This window comes from Ostrinia nubilalis, chromosome 5 (genome assembly GCF_963855985.1).
Source record: "Ostrinia nubilalis chromosome 5, ilOstNubi1.1, whole genome shotgun sequence".
Classification (NCBI taxonomy): domain Eukaryota; kingdom Metazoa; phylum Arthropoda; class Insecta; order Lepidoptera; family Crambidae; genus Ostrinia; species Ostrinia nubilalis.
The window spans coordinates 8870675-8890346 of record NC_087092.1 but is presented as its reverse complement, the minus strand read 5'-3'; the positions used below and the strand labels follow the sequence as shown (position 1 = coordinate 8890346).

The 19672-nt window shown below is 34.6% G+C and overlaps 1 protein-coding gene and 3 long non-coding RNA genes across 4 annotated transcripts; 2 read left to right on the top strand and 2 right to left on the bottom strand.

Moving 5' to 3' along the window:
* The first annotated feature begins 3819 nt into the window (after nucleotides 1-3819).
* Nucleotides 3820-4629, top strand: LOC135071833 (uncharacterized). Its single transcript, XR_010257333.1, has 2 exons — nucleotides 3820-4336; nucleotides 4427-4629. It is a non-coding gene; the product is annotated as an uncharacterized LOC135071833 (long non-coding RNA).
* A 728-nt stretch (nucleotides 4630-5357) lies between these two features.
* LOC135071834 (uncharacterized) lies at nucleotides 5358-6510 on the bottom strand. Its single transcript, XR_010257334.1, has 2 exons — nucleotides 6076-6510; nucleotides 5358-5939 (listed from the first exon to the last, which is right to left on the bottom strand). It is a non-coding gene; the product is annotated as an uncharacterized LOC135071834 (long non-coding RNA).
* Nucleotides 6511-10848: 4338 nt separating this feature from the next.
* LOC135072252 (UV excision repair protein RAD23 homolog A) lies at nucleotides 10849-12170 on the top strand. Its single transcript, XM_063966190.1, has one exon. The coding sequence runs from the start codon at nucleotides 11020-11022 to the stop codon at nucleotides 11992-11994; it is 975 nt and encodes a 324-aa protein (XP_063822260.1). The 5' UTR covers nucleotides 10849-11019; the 3' UTR covers nucleotides 11995-12170.
* Nucleotides 12171-17458: 5288 nt separating this feature from the next.
* LOC135072251 (uncharacterized) lies at nucleotides 17459-18116 on the bottom strand. The gene is made up of 2 exons (XR_010257381.1): nucleotides 17917-18116; nucleotides 17459-17741 (listed from the first exon to the last, which is right to left on the bottom strand). It is a non-coding gene; the product is annotated as an uncharacterized LOC135072251 (long non-coding RNA).
* Between the last annotated feature and the right edge of the window lie 1556 nt (nucleotides 18117-19672).

Genomic DNA, 19672 nt, shown 5'->3' with positions numbered 1-19672 from the left:
TTTCATATGAGGCCGAACCTGCGCCTTGTAAAGTTGCAGACGATGGGCTGGAGTGAAATACCGTCTCTATCTATTGAGCACACCAAGCTTCTTCGAGGCTAATTTAGCCTTACCCTCTAAGTGACCACAGAACTGGACTTCGCTCGATATGTCGACACCAAGGATTTCGATATTGGCTGAGGCAGTTAGGGGAGTGCTCTCGAAAAAGCGGGATACGACAAACGGCAACTTTTTGGCGGTGAACGCGCAAACTTGTGTCTTTGTTATGGTACCACTGAGCTGGTCTGATGATGGAGTCATGAGGTGGCCATAGGAACTCCTAAATGAAACGGCGGCATCGCATCGAATTTGGGTTCGTTGGATTTGTCTTTTCGAGCACTTTAGTACTAGATGATGTACAGGGTCCTGATGATGGAGTCAGGAGGTGGCCATAGGAATTCCTAAACGAAACGGTGGAAACTTAACGAGTTTGGGTTTGCTGGATTTGTCTTTTCGAGCACTTTGGTGCTAAATTGTATTGTAATTGAACCAAGGCTCTGAGATTGAGATACTACTAAAAAGTGTAAAATAAAATTATTATAATTAAAAAACTTTTTTAAAAACAAGCATTTATTCTGAGATGCAGTTGTACCTACTAAAACGAAAAAAATAATTGTACTTTACAAGGATAATTTGGAAAGCTTGTAGCGCAAACATAAAAGAGGAATAAATTCCATGCGCGATACAAGCTTTCGAAATTATTTGAACCTTGCAATCCTTGCATACAATTTTTTTTTTCGTTTTATTGTCATGTGTTAACGGATTAACGATTAACGTTAACTTGCGTTAAATCTTGCGAAATGTAACGTTTTAACGTTTAACGAAGTTAATTTTTTTATTAACGGTTTAACGATTAACGAAGTTAACTATTTGATTAACGGTGCCCAGCTATGTTAGTTGGGATGTTGTGTGACTTGGCCGTTGAACAATCTTTATTAAGATAATCATACAATAAGTATTATTGAAATACGCAGCTTTATTAAGCCTACAATTGACTGGTTATTGAATCAACGTTTTCCAAGTGGCAATTTTCCATCGCCAATGGGTAGCGGTTCTGGCGACAGATTGGTGCAATGGTGTCATGGATTACCTGGTTTTGTACCCTTCAACGGCCAAGTCAGTCGGTTGTAAACAGATCGGCATTAAAATAAATTTCTAAGTAACTACTCCGCTAATGATTTGGGCTGTTCATTACTTTAATTATCTTGAGCTTGACTAGTAATCTTGCCACGAAATCTTTTTTTTTATCCATTTGTCGTCATTTTGATTGGGGGTTGCCCTCAAAGATGAGAGTGGAACATCATTCTTGGAGGAGTAAGAATCTTCTAATCTTGCACACATGCCTCATGAACATCTTCCATGTCTTACTGTTCTAGTAACTCCCCAATTGTATCGTAATTAAGGAAAAATAATGATCTAGCCATTGCAATGTAGTAAGTAGTTGGGCCCGCAGTGATACAATTGTGACTTTATACTTCTGTGACACTTTTTCTTGAGAATTAACCAAAAATACAAACAAATTTATTCACTGTTACGTAAAACAGTTCATAATTAACTATAAATAACAATAATAACATAGCAATGGCATAATTTTGATGTAATTAGAATCACTCACACGCAGCGATACCCTAAACAACAGCAACGGCAAAATGAACCCGTTTTAATTTTTTTTATTTTATTTTTTTTATTTTATTTTTTTTTTTATTTTATTTATTTTTTGGGAAACATACAGTTACAATATAATTTAACTTAGGTGCAGTAAGAAAACACATAAACCAATTAAGTTTCCACAGTTAAATATACACATAAAGTTGGGCAAACCATTATGAATAAAATTTTGTTGCGAAAAATATAAACTTATATAAAAAAAGTAAACAAAGTGACAAAAGAAAAATTATCAACTACCTAATTAATAAAGGAGCGAACTGCAAACATCACCCGACGCTCGCAATTTAGTTGCCACAAGACAAATCACGGATTTGTTTTTTAAAATTACTAAAATTAGACCCAAGTATGTCTAATTCTTGGAATTGTTTATTGTAGCAACGACAAGCGCGAGGCAGAAAGGTGTTGAAAGCATAATTAGTCCTACAAAAGGGCACATCAAAAAGACACCTATTACGGGCACTAAGCCGGGGGCAACGGAGATATATTTCACTTAAAAGATAAGGAGAGTCAATTAAATTGTGCAGCAATTTGAATAGGAATATTTGGTCTCTTTCAATGCGACGGTCAGTGAGTGAGGGTACAGATTCCATGTGAGAACAAGTACCTCTGTTAGAACATCTAAAATGAAGGTGTTTAATAAATTTATTTCGGATACGATCCAACATATTGATATATTTCTGATAGTGAGGATTCCAAACTGCAGATCCATATTCCAAAATAGAACGCACATAAGAATTAAACAGCAGAACAAGCGTAGAACAATTCTTAAATTCCTTTCCAGTTCTCAAAACAAATCCCAGCATACGATAAGCCTTGGCCGATATAGCATCCAAATGGCAACAAAAGGACATCTTAGCATCGAGGTAAACACCCAAATCCCTCACTTCATTCACGCGATTGATTATATTGTCGTTCACTGAGTAATCAAAAACGATGGGACTTTTCTTCCGCGTGAAAGTAATCACATTGCATTTCTTAATATTCAGGTTAAGACAATTGCTTAAACAATACCGAGACAAAGCTTCAAGATCATTTTGTAAAAGCAAGCAATCAGTTATAGATTTAACTCTCCTAAAGATTTTCATATCATCAGCATATATTAATACGTTACTATTGCTAAAAATATGAACGATGTCATTTATAAATACGTTGAACAGTAATGGACCGAGATGAGAACCCTGTGGCACTCCCGAGGAGACCGGCACAAATGATGACACATGACCCTTGACAGTAACAGCCTGAGATCGATCACGTAAATATGAGGTGATCCAACGAAGAAGGTCACCGTGTATACCGACTAAACCAAGCTTACGGATTAAAATAGGGTGTGAGATTTTATCAAATGCCTTAGAATAGTCGGTATACACGACATCCACCTGAAATCCCTGATCCATTGACTTTGCAACGAAATGAACCAACTCGCAAAGGTTCGACTCAGTAGACCTTTTGTTAATAAACCCATGCTGCTGGTCGGCGAGGATGGGCCTCAGACTCGGAAATATGGCGTCATAAATAATTTTCTCAAACAATTTGGCAATTGTACATAATTTTGAGATTGGCCTATAATTCTGAATATTATGTTTATTGCCGGATTTAAAGACAGGAACGACAAAGGACTGCTTCCATCTACTAGGCATTTCACCCGTTTTTAACGATAAGTCAAAAAGTAAATAAATCGGAAGAGCAAGGTAGCGATGACACATTCTAAGGAAGAAAGGAGGCAAATTATCCGGGCCACTACCCTTATTTATATCTAGTCCCTTCAAGTACTTCTCGACAAGCTCGGGAGAGAGCTCAATGGAGCCAACGGATACTGCACCCTGACTCTCCAAAAGAGTGGATGAAGTCAATCCACATGTTCTGGGTTCAAATGCCGATTGAAAGTAGTCATTAAACATGGCGCAAATGGTTTCACCATTAGAAGATGATACGCCACCAGAGAACATTGTATCAGGAACATCATTTGACGATTTCTTGGATTTCACAAAACTCCAAAAGAATTTACTGTTGAGTCTTATCCTACCTTCACAGTAGCGAATGTATTAATTTGAATTTCGCGGCGCTTGCTGGCTATCTTACTCACACCAATAGATAGAGCATATCCGTCACAATAGGCTAGTTGCCACTATTTTTATTATTTGATAAAACGGTTCATTACGATTATATTACACCATAAAAAAAATATGAATTTTTTTCGAAGTACCTATCCTAATATATTTTAAATTTTAAATTATATTTTATCTATACAGCCATAAACGCCGTCCGCCATGATGGTCTATTAATTATCTGTGCCGTGACGTCACTATTCTTGTAAACAATACGCGTGAATAACATAACCTTTTTATCGGAATTTAAAACCATGGCTTCGAAAGGATTACATGATAAATATAGTAATTACCACTATTGTATCGTGCGGGAATGTCAGAATACATCAATAAAGAACCTAGAGAAGTTGTGGATTAAAGTACCCAGTGATGAGAATATGCGGAACTCCTGGTTACAACTAGCTAAAAGAGATCCCGTAACTCTGTCCAGTTGAACTGCAGTGTATTTCTGTGAAGATCACTTTAATGTACGTACAATAAACTAACAGCAGATTATTTTTTCAATTTTCACTTTAAACGTTCAGGTGAGGTTATAAAATATACTAAGTCAGTCAATTTTAATTGCATGTTGATCATCATTTAAATGATTTATTCATGTAATTTGTTCGTTTCAGAATTGCCTAAGGAGGATGCTGTACCATTCTTCTGTTGAGGATAAGATTTGTGACAAAATAATGCAAGCAGAACAATGTAATCCTCACTTCAGAGATAAGGCAGTGCAAGCTGAGCCAGAACATGCATCATGCCAAGTAGTTTCAAATTATGATCACAAGGTCACTCAAGTATCAATAATGAAACACTATAGAAGTAAGAAGGTGCAATTTAGTGCAACTCTGAAAGATGTCATATCTTCACCAATAAAGTCTACGTCCCACCAATCAACTACAACATCTCCCAAGAAATCTACATTTAGAAGTAAATTGTCAACAAGAAGATTAGTTTTTTCAAGTGAGGAAAAATATGACAGTGATTATCATACACACCTTCTTCAGGATAGCAAATTTACAAGACTCTCATTCAATAAATTAAATGATACATACATAAAGTATTTTATTTTTATATCAGTCTATTGTACAAAATAGCTTTGTTTTATGGGTTATACTCGTATATTCATAAATTATTAAAGGGGTAAGTATTCAAAAATTAGTCTCCCCACTACGTTGTAAGAGGAACTGCTGTGCAAAATTTCAAGTTTCTTACCCTTTTATACATAAGGCAAGAGGTTATATGTTTGATAGCATTGATATTATGTCAGTCAGTCAGGTAGCTTCTTCTTTTATACTACTGGTTTTCCCATGATTTAAGTTTATTCATCTCATACTCTCTGTTTATTCAGATACAAACATCTTTCTTTATAATAATTTACACTATTAGGTAAACATTAGATATGGAAACAGATTGATAGAAAAGAAAAAAAAATGTTAATATCTTACTATTCAGAGCTTAGGCAATGTGAATTAAATGTGTTTTTGAACAGAACAAGTTAATGAGTATTTTTGTCTTAATACTAGACTTACAAATGGGTAAAAATAATAAAGCTAATACTAAGAGTTAAATGATTTATTATTGAGTTACACTTTCAAATAGTTTAGGACAAATCGTCTTTTGGCCTAGTTTCATTGCAGCCGTCAACACAGACCTTGCACCAAAAATCTTTGCAACCAAAGAACCATCATGCGTTCTGCACCAACTAACTTTTTACCTCTTCATAATCTCCAACATGCTTGATAAACTGACATGATTTAATTTTTCGGTTTTTGCATTCAATTACAAATTCCTCCATAACACTGGTATCTGGTTCCGGAACCTGATGTTTTGTGCTGCCGACTTTTGAACGATTGGATTTTTTTCAGTAGCATTCTACTGATGTGCAAGATGTCTCTTCACTGCGACGATGCAACTACATTAAAAATGCAACAGCATGTTTGCAGCCCCCTGCTGCAGCTGGACAATCTTGACAAACAACATAATCTCTTCTTCTTCATCAATGACTGCTGAAACTGATACTGCTTAGAGTGCACCTTATGTTCAGGACACATTTTACATTTCACATTGTAGATTTTACTTTCCCTTTTAAGTTGAACATAACCAATTGCATCATCACCATAATATGATTCTCCTGCAGACCTGAAAAATAATATAATAGTTTAGCAATAAGTAGTTGGTCAGAGGTTAGAATACACTTATTAGTACTTATTTCCTTATTTTCAGTTAATGATGTGGTCTAAATTAAAAAAAAAGGTTGTAAATGAACTGTACTTACTTAGTTAACTTAACATTCCTTAGCTTAGCTGAGCAGAAATCAGGATTTAAAGCAAACAATTTTGCAACCATCAATGTGTCGATTTTGAGCAGATTTGTGCTTTCTGCTTTCACAAACTCAGGATCCATGATAATTTTCAATAAATGCGAACTGTACAATATTTTTATGTGAAAACAAGGCGTTTATATGAAAGACCACGAATAACCTGAAACTAGTGTTTGACGTTTTGTTGTTTACAATATTGGTGACGTAGAAACATGGCGGACGGTGTTTTCAGTCAAGAGAAAAAAAAGTAAAAAATTAACGGGTTTCAGTTGAATTTTTACAGCAATCCCTTATTTATATTTATTGAAGTTTATATATTTCGGACCCTTGTACAGAATAATATTTGAATTAAAAGTTATTATGATAAATGGTGACATGAGGCAACTAGCCTATTGTGCGGCTGTGGGCCCGATCACTTACGTCTTAAAATACCGCCAAAATTTATCTTTAAACTAACGTCACAATTGTGTTCGGCTGGGCTGAAAGGGGTATATCACATGTAGTAGGTAATTGATTGTGGATTGTGTAGGGCAAAACACGCCCGAGACCCGACTTTACGGACACAAAATTGGGTAAAACCGCCATACATCATACAATTTGTATTAGGGCGCGGCACAGTGTTTTATTTTGGCTTAGAAGCGGACATCCCTGTTTTATTAATTCAATCGTTAGATATTACTATTATGTATAAAATTGATGAAGGAACTAGTAGTTGTATTTGTTTAGTTTCGAAGAAATCTTCGATTTTGGGATTTTATAAAAAAAACAGTTTTAGAAGCATATTTTCTAAAAAAATTACATTAAGTCAGAATTTTGTAAATAAATTTACCTATCACTATAACGTCTACCTTTATGCAAAAATAAATGGTTATTGCTGCAGTAATTTAGGAATTATTTAATAATTTATGATTTTTAGAAAACATTTTTTTCTACGTTGTCCTAGAAAATTGGCAGCTATATTTACTTTATATTGATGCATGATATAATTAACCCTTCATTTGGCAGTGATGCTTTTAAGCAACAACCACTTTGAATATTTCTACAGCACCAAATAATAAGTTTTGTGCAAATCATTCGATTTTGTTACAAAGCTTAGTTCAGCAAAACACTAGTAAATCGGTCGTCGACTGAGTTTTGAGTGATTTCATATCCATATTTCTGTCAGACGCCAAGATGACGCGCAATGAGAATAACAAAGACGGAAGTTTTATGATTTTGTACTATTTTATCATCTCTAATTATTTTTGTTTTGTCTAAATTTAATTCATAATAAATCAAACTAATCATATAAAGCAATATTTGGCGTAGAAATTGTGTTTTCTAATACATGACATGCTTCCGAACCTCGATGTTGCCTAGAAGCAACAGTGCCAAACATCTAACAAAATAGGTTTAGCTTTTTGTTAATACAAAAGAGTGTCAATACACAATAAATCAATCATGTATTACATGAATAATGTTATAGAGATGGTATAGTAATTACTTTTGATGCAATTACGGACCCTGTCGGGCACAGCATTTTAGGAGAGAGGAAGAATTTGCTGTCTGTCTCTGTGTTGTTTGTCTTCACACTTATACCGCTGAACTGATTTAAATGATAAACACATTTTTCTTGCGTTGAAGTCAACAACTATAGCAGATAACGGTAACATACCAGTTTCAGAAGCTAAAGAGAAAATAAAAAGCCAACCTTGGCTCGGCATATTGATCGTGAAGTATGATGACATACGTCATCTATCAAATGTTGGAGAAAAAGGTCATTAATCGACTTTGCGAAAATCCCCAAAAAAAGTTTAATGCATAAAATGTGAAATACGATTGGTTTTTTTAAGATTTTCATATAAAAAAATTAATTCTATAATATATCTCAATGTTTTATTTAAGTACCCCTATTTGGCAATGTGGTAAATAAGCAACAATCGTTTTTCGCGAAAATACCAACCAAATATTTTTTTTACTATTTTTCTTAACTTAATTTGATAGTAACAATTAGGTCTAAATAGATTTTATTGAAAAATCAAACAATTTGTGTCTTGCCAAATGAAGGGTTATCTATAATACCTGAAAATATTACTTGCCTATCCCGTGGAAGTTCGAAGATATTTTAATTTCTATGAGTTTAGAAAATTTATATGTAAATAGGGTTGATCTGAATATTTTTTAGTTTTTTAATTGCCGTCCGTAACAATACGGTTTTAATGCCTTTGTTAGATAACCATTGAAATTAATTGCTTTTACCATTATTAATTTGTCTGGTCGAGTTTGATAATTATAGAGTTGGCCCTGTGGCGGCTTATTGGAAATCCTATCGTTTTCGAAACATCGATATATATGTTGCAGTCAAAACTCATAATCGATCAAAACCACTTTTGACTGCAAATTTCAGTTAATAGTGGTTTTGACCGATGGCCTTAGTCAATATTACTTTTGACAAATTTTTCTAGTCGTATCATCCAACTTCCACGGGATAGGCAAGTAATATTTTCAGGTATTATAGATAATTATATCATGCATCAATATAAAGTAAATATAGCTGCCAATTTTCTAGGACAACGGAGAAAAAAATGTTTTCTGAAAATCATAAATTATTAAATAATTCCTAAATTACTGCAGCAATAACCATTTATTTTTGCATAAAGGTAGACGTTATAGTGATAGGTAAATTTATTTACAAAATTCTGACTTAATGTCATTTTTTTAGAAAATATGCTTCTAAAACTGTTTTTTTTATAAAATCACAATATCGAATATTTCTTCGAAACTAAGCAAATACAACTACTAGTTCCTTCATCAATTTTATACATAATAGTAATATCTAACGATTGAATTAATAAAACAGGGATGTCCGCTTCTAAGGGAAAATAAAAGACTGTGCGCGGCTTTGTATGATACAAAGCCGCGCCCTAAGGCCGCGCCGCGGTCTAAGCACTGATGGGGGGAAAACCGTAAATAGAGAATATAGAGCACATGTAGAGCACAGATTACTTATATGGGTCATTCCATAAAAATCTGTATATTTTCGACGTCATTTTGTCCGTAACTTTTTTAAGATGCTTTTGAATACTTTATTAGTGTAAATTATAGTTTATTAATTAATTATGTTATGTCTAAAAGGGCCAGTCACTTTATGCTTTATTTTAGGAGAAATTATAATTTTCAATTTTTTCATACTACATTACTCCTATATGACTTCTAATAAAGTATAAAACATATAACCTTAACATTTAAAGATAAGTTAATATACATAATGTAGTTGTTTTGTTATTATCACTATATAAAAAACATCATTCCCTAACTAGTAATTTAGTCCCAAGTGCCGTTTAAAGCTAGGGCCTGACGCTCTAGGGACTGACGATTTGGAGTAAAACTTAACACAAATGCAGATTAACTTTATATTATAAGATGCTTAATACGATGTGCCGAAAATAGCCAAAAAACCACACGTAGCTAAATACTATTAAATTATAATACAATTTCCTATTGTAATCAATAAAGCTACTCAACTAGGGACTGACGAAGTGACTGGATTAACACATGTTTCCGCAACAACTGGCACGTTTGCACTAATTCAAAAAACGGCTACCGCAAAGCCAGTATGGTCTGAGGATAACTTCATATCGTACTTTAAACTCAACTAAATGTCATTCACTCTAAATACATATTAAAGCGCAAAATTATAAAATCAGTGCGTGGCGAGGGAATGACGCTTAAAGCTGTAGACTCTTTTTCAACTAAAGAAAATCAAATTATTGTTTATTGAAACCGCAAAATATTAATAGAATTTGGTGTAATATACATTTAAATAGATTATTCGTTAATTAAAACAAAGGATAAAGTTGATGTTTTTATAAATGTGGGTCCCAAAACACAAACTTTTGGAGTACGGACATGCCTAGGGAATGACGTTTTGGGTCATTCAAAAGTAATTTAAGATGTTTTAAAAATAGTTTCAAAAAATATAAATGGGTGATGAATAAAGCACATTGCGAGCTGTTATTTAACAATTTTGGAATAAAATATTAACAAATATTTCATGTGAAATGTGGCGCGGACTAAGAGTTGACATATTTTTGTGGAATGACCCATATATAGAGTTATGTTGCATTGGCGTAAGTACACTATGCGGGAAATTGGCCAAGACGTAATAGTGTGAACACCAACTCTATTACTTTCTCCTTCCCACTTGCGTACGTTGCCCATGCTTCGGGGTTGGACAAATTACCGCATAGTGTACTTGCGCCATATAGCTTAAACGTACCTGAGTGCGTACCATCGGCAACAGTGTAAACTATCCATTGCCTGTCATGTCGTCTCGTTCTATCGCAAAGAATCACCATTTGATGAGAGCGAGAGCAACAGCGGAAATCGATAGTTAACAGTGTGGCCGTGGTACCTGCCTACAACCTAAAACCAGACTTGAATTACTACAGAATAAATGCTGTATAGGTACATACCTGAACCCCGATTACGGTAATTTTTAACGTCAACAATCCAGACACGCTTCTCGATTCTGCGATACGATTGGTCGTTCAACAGCGTACGTCAGCTGTTTTGACCAATCGTATCGCAGAATCAGAAACGCGTCTGGATTGTAGACGTTATAAAAGTTACCGTAATCGGGGCTCTGATAATTTAAATAAAATTTATATTTTAAAGATTCTAAATTAATATTTTTTTTTTAAATTATTGTGTGCCTAAATGCCCAATGGTCTCTATCACATGGTTATTTGTCTGTGATAGCCACCAACCTCGTATCCGAACGTACTTGTTGTTGGATAATTTGGATTTGGCGTTTGAGGTTATGTTTACTGCATATTTTGTCGAGTCAGAATTAAGAAGAGTATTTGAAGGTGCTACAAGTACTAAATCCTAGTTAAATCGACGGCTACGTAATAAAAAATGTTGGTGACACTGAAAACGTTACAACAATTATCTTTCCAAATAGAAATCGATCCAGAGGAAACTGTCAAAGCCCTCAAGCTCAAAATTGAAGTTGAAAAAGGGAAAGACTATGCTGCTGACCATCAGAGACTCATTTACGCCGGAAAGATACTTCTCGACGACAATAAGATAAGTACTTATAATATAGATGAGAAAAAATTCATCGTCATCATGGTTACAAAGCCTAAAACATCGGAAATTCAAGCATCATCTACTTCCGCTCCTGAAGCTGGTGAAAGTGCTTCAACAGAGAGTGGTGACGGTAAAGACAAAAAACCTGTAGAGGAAACACCGAAACCGCCTGCAGCTGCTGAACCAGAACATTCTGCTGAACCTCCAGCAGTCGCCAATGAGCCAGATTTTGAGGCAACTGTTCAAAGCATTATGGATATGGGCTACAACCGTCAACAGGTCGAACAGGCATTGCGCGCTTCATTTAATAACCGTGAGAGAGCTGTAGAGTACTTAATCACAGGTATACCAGATGACTTACTTCAAGAACAAGAGGGTGAAGAAGGTTCTGATGAAGACCCATTAGCTTTCCTTCGTGATCAGCCCCAATTTCAACAAATGAGGGCTGTCATACAACAAAACCCTAACTTATTGAATGCTATTCTACAGCAAATTGGTCAAACTAATCCTGCCCTACTGCAAGCGATAAGTCAACATCAACAAGCATTTGTCAGAATGTTAAATGAACCAGTCAATCCCACTAGTGGTGGTAGTGCTGCTGCTGAGGAAAGTGTTGCGGAGTCCCAGCCCCCTCAACAACCTCAGAATGTAATCCAAGTTTCTCCTCAGGACAAAGAAGCCATAGAACGGTTAAAAGCCTTGGGATTTCCTGAGCATATGGTGATACAAGCTTACTTTGCTTGTGAAAAAAATGAAAATCTGGCAGCAAACTTCTTGCTATCAAATAATTTTGATGATTAAATTAATATTACTTGAAACAGTGAAGAGACAAAATTACAAATTTTAATTAACAATAATAATAATATGTTGTTCTTATGTCCATAGCCGAATAGTTTACTGCTTGTATATTTCAAGTGTATTTTTACACTGAATTTCAAAACATTTTGTCATTATCTAATAAAATTCTTATTGTTCCATTATGATTTTTTATTGTTTGTTTCTTTGTCTGCTAAAGTATACCTACATGGGCCACACTGTCAGATGGATCATGTAATAACAGATCAATAACAGAGACGTTTTTGACCTGTATTGGAACCTCAGATAAGGTGAAGCAGACCCCTGAATCTTCCAATCTTCCACCACAGTAATACAGGCTATTTTACTGTCAACTGCTGAAATAATGCTAATCTTCTTGTTTAGCAAACAGACTTGATATTAGACTAAAGCCAAACTTGGAAACAAGTCCTATCAACCAAATCCAAAAAATCGTGCTCCCCCTGGAAATCAAACCCCGGGACTATGAGAGCATTAATCAGTACCTATATTATAATAGATGGTAGAAATTTTTCTAACCTACGCTGCTACATGGCGATTCATTGGTAGGTAGGTGATCAAACAAAAACCATGTGAGACCATGTCGGAGAAGCATGTCAGCTTCTTAACCTTTGGCGTGCTATTGAGCCGCGCAAAACTGCACCCCCCAACTGCTACGGTTTTATGACATCATTCCTCTAGGACTAATATCTGAGTCACCCACCTCCTCGCGCCTCTTAGAAAATGTAGTTGAGCACCTAGCCTTACGTTAGGTTTCTCGTAGCGACAATAACAGGTTAGGGATGCGATCCCTCGGTCTTTATGCTACTTGCCTCTAAAACAACGTAACGTTTGGAACATTTTTACTTACAAATATTCCATTTTTGTCAATGATATTATATAAAAACAAAAGCAGATATGTTATAAGCGCTCGCGCTGTGAATACTCAAATACGTCCCAATTGGGACGTCTTGTGTTTAGTCTTCGTGTGGCCTGCGTCGTGCGCAATCGCGTGCGTACCACACCGTAAGTTCCTGTGTTCTTACCAAAATAAATAAAAAATGCCATCGTTGTGTTTCGAAAGTGTACCAATTATGACTCTAAAGTAAAAAAAATACAAGGGATCTCTTACCACATGTGATTATGCAAAAATATTTAGTATTTATATTTTCAATTATTTATGCAAACAATCAAGACGCCATGCGCCATGTTCAAGTTAAGAAAGAGAAAGCGATCTTGTTTTGACGTTAGAGCGATAAGGATGCGTGCGCTGCGGACATAGATTAGTTAGTGCAGAATCGTTAAAACTATAGCTATCTCTTTCATTTGCGTGCTATTTCGTATCTTTTGTTTCACTTATCAGTTACATTTGTCAATGTGTGCAATTTGGAATAGCTCGGCACGGATTTAAATCGTAATTTCTATGAACGTAACATATCTATAGTTCTATTCGCTGGGTGCGAAGTACTAGGTGGGGGTAACATAATCTATCGCAGCGCTCATGGTGGTCAAAAGTAGAAATAATGTAAGCTCTGTCATCAGATGTATCTGTCAATGGCAAAGCGATTCTACATAATACATTTTAATATCATTAATTAATTGCATGAAAAGGGTCCTACTGGGAACTTAAATAAAAGAGTGGACTGTATTTCGATAGGGCTGGTTTAATAGCCGTTTACAATTTGGAAATAACTAGACTATACAACGTGGTAGTACAAAAATGAGTCACAGTAGTTGTTGTGCACAGATGTTTGCCTTATGATGAGAGCGTGAATTATTGAACTCTGCCCTTGTTTTGTTCTTAATTCTTCTACATCTCGGACTTGTCCAGCCAATATCAACAACTTTCCTTTAAATGAGTATTTCTCAAAAAACATGTACGTAACGAAACGGTAGTAACGAAATAGTAAGGCCATAAGGCTTGTTATACATTGGCGAAATATTGTGAATGCTCTTTATTTATTCAATTCGAAATATTTGCAAGTATGCACCCAAATACGGGGTAATATTAAGGGGTTAGAAATAAAATAAGGGAGTAATCATTCATACTATTTTAATAAAATTATTTTTGTTCCATCATGTTTATCCATTTTGAGTCGTTCTCTGTAAGCTTTTTGCCTTTCGGCATTGGTTTTTGGCGGCATTCCTAAAAAAACAAAAGAAGTAATCACATAAAAACGTAATCTAAATGATTTGATATTTTTTTGCTGGTGGCACTTCTGTAAAGCAGATAGTATCCAATCCTTTTGTTATTAACGCTCTATATTTTTTGAAATTAATTAAGTAGTGAATATTACTGGGCCATTCTTATTCTTACGCATTTTTGTGTGAGATGTAAGAATAGCATATGTTTTTAAAGAAAATCAGTGCACTGTATATTAATTTACTTAGTAAAATACCTCTATTAACTAGGCCCAATATCATTTTTATCATAAAACTATTAGAAGAATATTTAAAAAAAGTTACAAGTCCAAAATGTCACGGACCGTGTAGTGTGAGATTCCCGGATTTGGACATACAATATTTTTTTCTGAAGAGATGTTATGTTATTTTGATAAATATTACAGTAATTATGCAAGATTAATACATGTTATATAAGACTGTTAAAAATTTATATCAATAATAATTACCATTTTTGATTTTGAACACCAAACATTGTGTGAGCAGTTTTTGTGTCACAACCACGTGCGCCACTTTAAATATGCGTAACTCGGTAAAAAACTATCTTTGATATTGACATCCCTTGCTAAGTTTTTTTAGAACAGTAACATTGTCATCTTATTAGATTTGCAAATGGCTGAACGTAGTGAGTGAGCCGCAAAAAATTATTTCCTATTTATTTGAAAAAAGGGACAACCATAACACGTCCATCCCGTGTACGGTTATTAAAGGTAGGTATCAATGTCACGCTATTGTATAAAACATAATTATGTACCTCATGCAGTATAGTTTCAGATAATTGCACAAGATCTGCTAATTCACAGATAGTTTTTTGGATATATCGGACACGTTCCAAATTGTCACGGCCATGGTATTAAAAATGTGTCACTACCGCAAACTATTTAAGTACATGGTCGTGACATTACAACGCGTGGTTGTGACATTCTATTTTTATTATTTTAATAGTTTTTGTTGTTCTGCTAAATTATTTTGTGTATTGTGCAATTTTTAGGAGTAGCCTTTTAGTAAGTGTACTTATTTTTCGCTAGTATGATTTTCTAGATGCCACGAAGGAAAAATTATTGCACTTTATCATTTCTGCAGTAATATCAAATTTTACTGAGACAGCTCCCGGTAAAGGCCCTGCAGAGGTGGTCGGAGTTGTTTTGAAAGGAATTGCTATTAACCATATTTTTAGTGGTACGGTGACTATGAAACATGTTTAAGTTGTCAAAACCAACTGTTATGTGAATCCTACAGAAATCTCATTTGATACTCAATTAGGTACCTACTGTGTTTAAGATTTACTAATTTGTTAAGCATATTATCATATCGAAACCATGTAGGTAGCATATCGGAAGCATGATCAGATAGTGCCAATAATAAAAAGTCTATTTTTTTATTATCTAGTAGATTATTAACTACCTGACGGTATTTTTGATCTCAATTTTAATTAAATTTTTGGATGTTCAGAAAAAAGTACATATTACCAAATAACACCTTTGTTGATGAAACGAATTTAGTGTATTTTATTGTTAATCAATTTAAACTATTATGATATAAATTTAACAACATAAATATTATTATTTGTACAGTAAAAATGTAAAACTGTCACATCCGTGTCATGCAGTGTCACAGCCGTGTTTACGTAGGCTATTTTGTTTCCTTTCCGAGGGCTTTAAGGTTGTCCATATACATCAAAAGTATGCTTTTGGTTTATACTTTCGATACACATCGCAAAAAGTTTTAAAAAAAAATCTTTAATTTAAAAAAAAAATTTGGCACAAATTTAAGAATGGCCCTACTATGCTTAGTCAGGTAATAACAGTATACACTCAGCATTATGTTGTACTTTTTCGTAACGTAACGAAATTCGCAAAAAACGTAACGAAATATTAGACAAAATGAGATCAGAAACAAGTATTTTTTTGATAAAATTTGTTACAGCAAATATAAAAGCTTACTAAATGTTCGTACCACACGTATTACAAAAAATGGTTAAATGAAGACTTACCGTTCTATATAAAATCGCTGATTTTACTGCCTGTTACGAAAAAGTAATCCCACAAAACACACACGTTTTCACTAATTTTCGCGATAGATGTTATGGCGGAGACGTCAGGCCAACAGCCATTCAGAGTGTAGCTATTGTTGTCCGTGTAAAATAAATACGGAATTGTTCAGAAACCATGGGAAAGTAGACATAAATCGTAACTAAAGAGTAAATAACGAAATAGTAAATGAGAGCGACTCATTTTGTATTTTTGCTTTAAATTGCCAATTCATTATGACACCCCATAGAAAATCAATTTGATACAGAAACTGCGATTACTGTAGAACGATAATACAAAGAAATTTACAATAATTTAGTTACGTATCGCATTTTATGAAACAAAAATACATGAAAAAGCTAGGGTGGCAAACAGGTTTTTGTATGAAAGGTAAAAAAGGACTATTTTTAAAATATCTAAATATTTGGTAATAAGTAGGATTATAGCTATAATTCTTCGTTATCTTAAAGATTAATATTCATCCTTCAAAATTGTGTGTGTGTTTTTTTTGTGTGATGATTTATAAATATAAAACTTTTGAACTGTTTCAAAGCACACTTTTTTTTTTCAAAATGTACATTTTTTTTGAGAAATACTCAAATACGGTTTGTGGTTGGAATTTGATATTGTAACACTCACAAACCCGGTCTTCAAAACAATACTCATTTCGATCTGAAAACGATATTTAATTTATTACTAGCGATACAGGAACATTTAAATATATTTAATTTTATATAATGAAACCGTTAAAGTAGCTTTTTCTTTTTGTTTTACTGTAAAACTACAACTATAAATGAAGTAAACAAACCCTGACACAATCAAAATTAAACACACTTTTCGGACTTACCTCATTTGATTTGAATGACCAAAATGATTTCAAAACCTTTTTTCCACCCAAATCGTGGTTTCACAACAATTTATTAGTCGAAAATATTTGTTATTTTTTCATTTCGATATTTTTTCACAAATAAACGACCTAAATGTCAATGTGACAGAGCCCACAAAGTTGTGGACGCTAGTTGGCGCTGTAATCGTGCACAGAGCCATTCGCTGGGTGCGAAGTACTAGGTGGGGGTAACATAATCTATCGCAGCGCTCATGGTGGTCAAAAGTAGAAATAATGTAAGCTCTGTCATCAGATGTATCTGTCAATGGCAAAGCGATTCTACATAATACATTTTAATATCATTAATTAATTGCATGAAAAGGGTCCTACTGGGAACTTAAATAAAAGAGTGGACTGTATTTCGATAGGGCTGGTTTAATAGCCGTTTACAATTTGGAAATAACTAGACTATACAACGTGGTAGTACAAAAATGAGTCACAGTAGTTGTTGTGCACAGATGTTTGCCTTATGATGAGAGCGTGAATTATTGAACTCTGCCCTTGTTTTGTTCTTAATTCTTCTACATCTCGGACTTGTCCAGCCAATATCAACAACTTTCCTTTAAATACGGTTTGTGGTTGGAATTTGATATTGTAACACTCACAAACCCGGTCTTCAAAACAATACTCATTTCGATCTGAAAACGATATTTAATTTATTACTAGCGATACAGGAACATTTAAATATATTTAATTTTATATAATGAAACCGTTAAAGTAGCTTTTTCTTTTTGTTTTACTGTAAAACTACAACTATAAATGAAGTAAACAAACCCTGACACAATCAAAATTAAACACACTTTTCGGACTTACCTCATTTGATTTGAATGACCAAAATGATTTCAAAACCTTTTTTCCACCCAAATCGTGGTTTCACAACAATTTATTAGTCGAAAATATTTGTTATTTTTTCATTTCGATATTTTTTCACAAATAAACGACCTAAATGTCAATGTGACAGAGCCCACAAAGTTGTGGACGCTAGTTGGCGCTGTAATCGTGCACAGAGCCAATAATATCATTGATTTTTGTTTTGACTGAAATGCTATATTTCAACCTTGTGTAGTGACTCAGTTATTAGACCTAGAACAGAGTAAATAAAAATGAGTAGGTCATATTCATAGAAACGCACAGCGCTGATTGTATGCGACCGCTGAGAGAATGCATTTCAGACTGCTCGGATACGACCAATAAATAATCTTGACTAGAGGAGGGGGGCGCGGAATTTTTGTATGGTCGAAAGGGGGCGCGTCGCTCACATACAAATCGCGCCCGTGCGTTCCCATGAAGATGACCTACTCATTTGTATTTACTCTGCCTAGAACTTTGATTCCCAAACTTATTTGAGACGCGCTTTCGACCGTACAAAAATTCCGCGTCCCCCTTCTCTAGTCAAGATTATTTATTGGTCGTATCCGAGCAGTCTGAAATGCATTCTCTCAGCGGTCGCAGATTTTTTTATACTTAAGTAGGTACACAGTTTTTACGGTGCGGTACAGCCAGCAAGTTTTAAACAGAGGACAGTTGTCCCGCGCCCCCCTTTAAAGGTCTTTGCGCCTCCCCTGGGGGGCCTATAAGAATGACGTCATGTTCAGGTAGTCATGTACCTACCAACTATGATAATAACTTTCTTTGGCCAGCTACCTACTTCTAATCCACTCACAGCAAGGAACAGCTGGAGTTTGTTTTGATAATTTTCACTTTTCGAAACAACGACAAAAGATCCAGAAAATTTTATTGGCTTTAATCGCATTAAAGATATTTTTTCTTGAAGAAGCACCATTTTATAGATACTATTATTAGCTTAGATTATAAAAATTAAAAAAGTGGGAACTTTAACCCCCTGCCCCCAAGAGGCGGGAGGACTTTTAGAATGTTTGTTGCTCTATGCATCTTGAACCAATTTCTGAAGAAACAGCTCACCCCTTAGATTAATAAAATTTATTAATCTAAGGCTCACCCACTCTACACTCCATTTTTGGTCCATTTTGTCAGATGTCCTTTAGATTTAAAAAATACAAGCCACCTGTGAAATTCACTGAATAACGTTTTAATTTAATGACACGAATCACTCCCTGCGTTTTCTGGGTGCGCGCGCCGTGTAGGTAACAGTCGTAACCAGTGGGTAGACACTTCTCATACAAAAACTAGTCTCTATATGTAGCAATTGATATACAACCTTATCCCTTAAGCAATAAAGTGCATTTTGGATTGATTTCACTATAGCAGGGGAACCCGCGGATCAATACCACCATACTAAAAATAATTGTTAGTGTCCTTATGTTGGTAGTATTGTTAGTTTGACAAATGAAAAAAAATGTCTGTCAATTGAGTTTGAGTTTTTAACCGGCGAATTGATTCGTGTGAAGTTATTTTCTCAGATTTGGTGCAATATTACTGTAAATAAACTTTTCTGTCGTTTACGTTGAGTTGATTAAGTTCCTCCGTATCGGGCGTGATAAAGTTTGCTGTTCAGTGTTATGTTTTTTGTGAGATAGAGACTCTTTTAAATAAGCTGTGTTTCAACTTCTACAGAAGTTTAAACTCTTATTTACTTTTCTGTTTAATG